The sequence below is a fragment of the Oncorhynchus keta genome, chromosome 1 (genome assembly GCF_023373465.1).
Source record: "Oncorhynchus keta strain PuntledgeMale-10-30-2019 chromosome 1, Oket_V2, whole genome shotgun sequence".
Lineage (NCBI taxonomy): Eukaryota > Metazoa > Chordata > Actinopteri > Salmoniformes > Salmonidae > Oncorhynchus > Oncorhynchus keta.
In genome coordinates, this window is record NC_068421.1 from 9657308 (window position 1) to 9664903 (window position 7596).

Below are 7596 nucleotides of genomic sequence, written 5' to 3' on the forward strand. Positions count from 1 at the left end.
TTCCCTGACACCCAGAAGTACTCGTTAGATTTCAAATTCACGCACTTCTCAAGAGAACATCCCTGGTCATCCCTACTGCCTCTGATCTAGCAGGCACACTAAACACAAATTCTTAGTTTGTAAATTATGTCTGAGTGTTGGATTGTGCTCCGTACATTAAATATAAGTGATTTCATGATTTATACTTTTCCTTTTGATTTTTACATATATTTTAGAAATTACATTTACTTTTGATACTTAAATATATTTAAAACCAAATATTGTTTTTACTTTTACTCAAGTTGTATTTTACTGGGTGACTTTCACTTTTACTTGAGTCATTTTTTATTAAGGTATCTATACTTTTACTCAGGTATGACAATTGTGTACTTTTCCCACCCCTGTCTGTAAACCACCTGCCAAGTTTTATAACAACCGAGTCCTGACTCATAACAACATGAGATCAGCTGCTGTGTGGTGCGATTAAAAACCTATTGATCTGACCGAGTCTGCTTCCTCATTCAGTCTGGTGACGAGGTGATGAGGCGATGAGGTCACACTGAGGTCTTATCATAAACACGCTATACTGCCCTGCCATTGATTACACACTGATGATCACCCCAATGTAGACAGAGAGAGAGAGAGAGCGAGGGAGAAAGAGAGATACAGTGCGGGAGAGAGCGAGAGAGAGGGTGCGGGAGAGAACGAGAGAGAGAGAGGGTGCGGGAGAGAACGAGAGAGAGAGGGTGCGGGAGAAAGCGAGAGAGAGAGAGGGTGCGGGAGAAAGCGAGAGAGAGGGTGCGGGAGAGAGCGAGAGAGAGGGTGCGGGAGAGAGCGAGAGAGAGAGTGTGCGGGAGAGAGAGAGAGAGGGTGCGGGAGAGAGCGAGAGAGAGGGTGCGGGAGAGAGCGAGAGAGAGGGTGCGGGAGAGAGCGAGAGAGAGGGTGCGGGAGAGAGCGAGAGAGAGAGGGTGCGGGAGAGAGCGAGAGAGAGAGAGGGTGCGGGAGAGAGCGAGAGGGTGCGGGAGAGAGCGAGAGGGTGCGGGAGAGAGCGAGAGAGAGAGATGGTGCGGGAGAGAGCGAGAGAGAGAGAGAGAGGGTGCGGGAGAGAGAGAGAGAGGGTGCGGGAGAGAGAGAGAGAGAGGGTGCGGGAGAGAGCGAGAGAGAGGGTGCGGGAAAGAGCGAGAGAGAGAGAGGGTGCGGGAGAGATTGAGAGTGAGAGAGAGACACCAAATTGAGACTGAATGCAGAATTCTGCAAAAATATTCCCTGTGTACAACATAAAACACCAAATAATGCATGCAGAGCAGAATTAGGCCGATACCCGCTAATGATCAAAATCAACAAAAAAAGCTGTTAAATTCTAGAACCACCTAAAAGGAAGCGATTCCCAAACCTTCCAAAACAAAGCCATCACCTACAGAGAAATTAACCTGGAGAAGAGTCCCATAAGCAACCTGGTCCAACACAAGGACAGCAACACAATTAGACCCAACCAAATCATGAGAAAACAGAGATAATTACTTGACACATTGGAAAGAATTAACAAAAAAACAGAGCAAACTAGAATGCTATTTGGCCCTAAACAGAGAGTACACAGTGGCAGAATACCTGATCACTGTGACTGACCCAAAATTAAGGAAATCTTTGACTATGTACAGACTCAGTGAGCGTAGCCTTGCTATTGAGAAAGGCTGCCGAAGTGTGCACACTGCCCACAAAATGAGGTGGAAACTGAGCTGCACTTCCTAACCTCCTGCCAAATGTAGGACCATATTAGAGACAAATATTTCCCTCAGATTACAGAGATCCACAAATAATTCGAAAATAAATACAGTTTTGATAAACTCCCATATCTACTGGGTGAAATTCCACAGTGTGACATCACAGCAGCAAGATTAGTGACCTGTTGCCACAAGAAAAGGACAACCAGTGAAGAACAAACACCATTGTAAATACAACCCATATTTATGTTTATTTAATTTCCCTTTTGTACTTTAACTATTTGCACATCGTTACAACACTGTATAGACATAATATGATGTGTTTATTCTTTTGGAACTTTTGGGAATGTAATGTTTACTGTACAATTTGCATTGTTTATTTCACTTTTGTTTATTATCTATTTCACTTCCTTTGGCAATGTAAACATACGTTTTTCATGACAATAAAGCCTTTAAATTGAAATTGAATTGGAAAGAGGGAGAGAGAGACACCGTGTGAGAGAGAGAAAGAGAGAGAGAGCGGGGGGAGTAAAAGGGGAGGGAAGGAGAGAGAGAGAGAGAGACAGACAGAGAGACAGTGACAGAGACAGAGACTCTCTGAAGTTTCCCTAACAGAAGTAACCCTGGGTAATTCCAGACAGGCAATATTGTGACAACTGACAGCACCCTGATATAGTGCGCACACACACACACACACACACACACACACACACACACACACACACACACACACACACACACACACACACACACACACACACACACACACACACACACACACACACACACACACACACACACACACACACACACTTGTGTCCTCCATCTATGCTCCTTATGTATCACATAAGGCTGGTTCCAGTCAGCTCAATGGTAACATGGCCTAAACTTTAAGACTTCCCCACATAGGTAACACCAAGTCCGAACTGAAATGACTTGCCCAAAGGGGTAAATAAAGTGGTTGTATTCTATAACATATTCTCAAACAATAGATGAGGCCAGAAAAACAGTCAATAGTGTCAAGTTGGTTTAAATTCCTTAATATGATGACCCCTGTTGCAACGCTGTTATGTTTTGTGTCTGAAAAAAAGACGTGTGAGTGAGTCACTCCCTCGTTAATGTCAACAAACTCTGATATGTATTACATTTAATCCCAGATGAACCCATCGTCCCTTCTCCTGTTTGATATCCACTGTAGGCAGGGCCGGTCCTTGCGTTCTGTCGCCCTAGGAGAGACAAAAAAAATCCTGTCCCAGCTAAACTAGAATAAGTCCCAGTAAGCAAAATGACATTGAAAAGACGTCAAATAGACGTATTTTCCAGATGTTGAAGTTAGGTTCAATTTAGGTTGTGAATGAAAGGCGAACATTTTTAAAATACATATTTTACAGGAAGTTTTTCAGAAGGTTCATTTTCGGGTTCTAAATGAAAGTTGAAAATACTTATTTTTACCGATGTTGAAATCAAGGCCGGTCCGGACTGCACCAAAAAAAGATGTCCAAAAGGCGTTGGTGTTGGTCCATGCTAACTGGGGTGTAGTCTCGCCAGCAATGGAATTGTACGAATTCCCATCCGTGTTGTATGCCCACTGTTTGTTGCATTGGCTTTATTAGTCCTGTGACTAATCAATTTGGCTATTTAAGCTCTGAATATATCAGTTACCCAACTTCATCAGGAGTTATCGTGAGTCTATAAGGTTTTTACACAGCGAGAAATGCAGTACTATTTTATTTTTTTCACTATCATCACCTTGTCAAAAAAATTGAGGCATACAAACTTGAAACCACTGATCACAACAATGGGGGGGAAACTCCTGGACAACCGTTGTGATTGGTCCATTCCATATTGTCCATTTCATTTTGACCTATCCTGTTTTTAGGATATGTTGTTTGTTAACATGACAGCTCGTTTTTTTATTTTTATTTGATATTGCGCCATTTTAGATGAGTCTTTTTGACCGGAGAAACCTGCATGATGTAAATAAAAAATATATAAAAAAGTGTCTGTCTCATCCAGCCTGTAGACTACAGAACAGGACACACTCTACCATTTCCTAAATCGGATACATGATTTATGTTCGATGATCTTCTTGACAGAACGTTGGTGGAGCACAGCAGAGATGCGTCTCTCCAACAGCACCCCAGAGAGGCGCACTGGGAACAGACACGCAAAACATTTTGCGCCTTTGACAAAGTGACCACTGCTTCTCACAAGGTGGCGTCAGCACTCAGCTAAAAAGACCATTTGCCAATGGTTGAGAGAAATTCACATTGTTTTTTGGGGCAGAATTATGTTTTATGTGTTGTTGTTGGAGCTGCAACGTGGTCAGTTTAGCTCAGAAAATGCCGGCCGAGGCAGGCTATATGACCCGACAGCATTGGATGGTTGAAAACAACAAATGCCATAGCCTACAAGAGAGCTTATCAACTCAGTGTTGTTTATTCTCTATGAAATAAAACAAGGTTAAGCATACATCCATGTCCGATTGAGGTGTGTAAACATAGGCCTAAAAAAAAATGGAATGAGTCAATCGGTGTGACTCAAGCTTTAACCATCCAAGCCGAAGGTGTGGCAGTTTCCTGTAGCCGACTCCTGTCAGTGGCCAGGGTGTGTGTTTGCGCCTTTAATAAAACGGAGCAGCCGACTCTTTAGTTTATGACGTAAAGACGTTGGCTACGTACTGTGGAGTGTGGGCAGGAAGAGAGCGCACGGTGGCAACTCAAAGATCAGACTTTGGGCAAGCTTCAGAAACCGGTGGAGCTCAACATGTCACATTTCTAATGTTGGGTTACGGTCTGAACTGAACCTACTCTCACCCGAACGTGCACGCCTAGTCCTCGAACTTGTCGATTTGGGACGAAAACTACGACCGGAGGCACAACGGCGTCGCTGCTTGCAGTTTGAAACACAGCAGGGCTGCTTGCAGTTTGAAACACAGCAGGGCTGCTTGCAGTTTGAAACACAGCAGGGCTGCTTGCTGACGGAGAGGAAGAGAGGGGACTTTTTTCAGAACCATGAGAGAATACAAAGTAGTGGTTCTCGGATCTGGCGGGGTTGGCAAATCCGCATTGACTGTGCAATTCGTAACGGGTTCCTTTATAGAGAAATATGATCCCACTATAGAGGATTTCTACCGAAAGGAGATCGAGGTGGACTCGTCGCCTTCCGTTCTGGAGATACTGGACACGGCGGGGACCGAGCAGTTTGCCTCCATGAGAGACCTGTACATCAAAAACGGGCAGGGCTTCATCCTAGTCTACAGCTTGGTCAACCAACAAAGCTTCCAAGACATCAAACCAATGAGGGATCAGATCATTCGGGTGAAACGGTACGAAAGGGTGCCGATGATTCTGGTCGGGAATAAAGTGGACCTGGAGGGCGAGAGGGAGGTCTCGGCCGGGGAGGGGAAAGCGCTGGCGGATGAGTGGAATTGCCCGTTTATGGAAACTTCAGCCAAAAATAAAGGCTCGGTGGACGAACTGTTTGCAGAGATTGTCAGACAGATGAACTATTCTTCAGCACCAGGTAGAAACGACCAGTGCTGCTCGTCTTGTGTTATTCTTTAAAAGGAGAATCTAAGTTAAATGTTTTCACATTTCTTAAATTTGCAAATGGTGCGTGAGCCCTTCCTAATATTAATCTAAACTTAAAATAAACAAGACTCGAGGAAACTAATACGTTTTGCTTGAAGACAAAAACGGACACATTTTGAACAATACTTTGGTGTTAACTGTCATCATTAGTATTGGAAAGCCAATGTGTTGCACAGGCTTAGAAAAGACAGAAATCTCATCTGTACCAGTGTTTACATGGCAGAGTACTTGAATGTTCTGGGAAAATGGCTACAATTTCAAACAACGGGCACCTTGCATCCTTGGAAAAAGGGTTAGCCCGGTGCTATGTTGAAATGTTCAATGTAAGCTGACGTTTTTAGTTCACCATATATCTGTTTTTCTTTGGAGGTGTGTTGCAGGTAGTCTGTACTGTTGAATTGTTCTTCGTGGCTCACCTTGGACTGAGTTAAGGAATTCCGTGAGGGAGGAGGGTAAAGCAGGGAGGGTGAGGGCCACTCTTCAGGAATTCCGTTCAGCTGGAGTATCGTTGCAGCAAACTCAATGTCAACCATTGATGTCAACAGCTCAGCTGAGTTAGCGACCCCTGTCTCAGCTTGCACTCCCAGCTGGAACTTATCCCCAACGGCAGAGACGTCGAGACTGGGACCTAAAACGCTATGGATATTCCTTTTATGTAAAGAGGATATGACTAGAAAATAATATTTTGTTCATTGCTGCATATTAGGTTTTTTTTTTGGGGGTCATTTTTGACATTTCTCCCACCCTCATGGAGTTATGTTCTGTGACCACAGCACACGAAATATGTTTGTCAGTGAGGTTAGAATTGGACACAACTTTTGTGGAGTGTTATGATGAGTGCCACCCATTTTTTTTTTTTTCTCCTTCAACGTGCGCGAGAGGACATGACGTTACTGACGGACAGACTGGCGACCCGAACGCCCTCGCATCGAGTGCCTTTCCAAAACAGCTGTTCAAATTTAGTGCCAACCTGAGAGTGTCGCCACCCGACTCGACTCCCACAACATGGCAATCTACAAAGTTCTTAACTGTTGGACTGGATCATCTCTTTGGGGAGAAACAATGTAACAACAAGGCTTTTGATAAAGGAATGGTGGTTGGCTTATATTTCGTTTTTTTTTTGGGACCTTTTGAAAACTAAGATTGTTTGTTATTGTTGCTCTTAGATTTAAATACACAGGTACTGGATACTTTTACCCACCAAACACTTCTTCCAGACCATTTAAATGAAAGGAATTCTATGTTTTGTCTTTATTTTAAAAAGAAAATGTGATGTACCATTAAAGTCTAACCCGATTGTACGTTTAATTTCAGACCAGCCTTTTAACAGCTGTCTGTCTGTTTTAAAAATACTTTTAATACAAATTGCATTTTTTTTAAAACACTGTTGTTGTGTTTTCTCTCTTTTGTAAGTGTGTCTTTTCTCAGGTAAATCTGATCCATTTATATTGGGCAGTCTGGTAACTAGGTAACCAGTAGGGCAGTCTGGTAACTAGGTAACCAGTAGGGCAGTCTGCTCTCTCTCTAGGTAACCAGTAGGGCAGTCTGCTCTCTCTCTAGATAACCAGTAGGGCAGTCTGCTCTCTCTCTAGGTTACCAGTAGGGCAGTCTGGTAACTAGGTAACCAGTAGGGCAGTCTGCTCTCTCTCTAGGTAACCAGTAGGGCAGTCTGCTCTCTCTCTAGGTAACCAGTAGGGCAGTCTGCTCTCTCTCTAGGTAACCAGTAGGGCAGTCTGCTCTCTCTCTAGGTAACCAGTAGGGCAGTCTGCTCTCTCTCTAGGTAATCAGTAGGGCAGTCTGCTATCTCTCTCTCTCTAGGTAACCAGTAGGGCAGTCTGCTCTCTCTCTCTCTAGGTAACCAGTAGGGCAGTCTGCTCTCTCTCTAGGTAACCAGTAGGGCAGTTTGCTCTCTCTCTAGGTAACCAGTAGGGCAGTCTGCTCTCTCTCTAGGTTACCAGTAGGGCAGTCTGCTCTCTCTAGGTAACCAGTACGGCAGTCTGCTCTCTTTCTAGGTAACCAGTAGGGCAGTCTGCTCTCTCTCTAGGTTACCAGTAGGGCAGTCTGCTCTCTCTCTCTCTCTAGGTTACCAGTAGGGCAGTCAGCTCTCTCTCTCTCTAGGTAACCAGTAGGGCAGTCTGCTCTCTCTCTCTAGGTAACCAGTAGGGCAGTCTGCTCTCTCTCTCTAGGTAACCAGTAGGGCAGTCTGCTCTCTCTCTCTAGGTAACCAGTAGGGCAGTCTGCTCTCTCTCTAGGTAACCAGTAGGGCAGTCTGCTCTCTCTCTCTAGGTAACCAGTAGGGCAGT

General features: G+C 44.3%; 1 protein-coding gene across 1 annotated transcript; it reads left to right on the forward strand.

Annotated features, from left to right (window-relative positions):
- Positions 1-4363: 4363 nt before the first annotated feature.
- Positions 4364-6011, forward strand: LOC118382440 (ras-related protein Rap-2b-like). The gene is made up of 2 exons (XM_035769243.2): positions 4364-5225; positions 5663-6011. Exons 1-2 carry the CDS (start codon positions 4715-4717, stop codon positions 5722-5724), a joined length of 573 nt encoding a protein of 190 aa, XP_035625136.1. The 5' UTR covers positions 4364-4714; the 3' UTR covers positions 5725-6011.
- The last annotated feature ends 1585 nt before the right edge of the window (positions 6012-7596 follow it).

Coding starts and splice junctions, on each gene's coding strand:
- LOC118382440 (XM_035769243.2), top strand. CDS start 4,715: ATGAGAGAATACAAAGTAGTGGTTCTCGGATCTGGCGGGGTTGGCAAA. Junction 5,226..5,662: donor GAACTATTCTTCAGCACCAG/GTAGAAACGACC, acceptor TTTTCTTTGGAG/GTGTGTTGCAGGTAGTCTGT.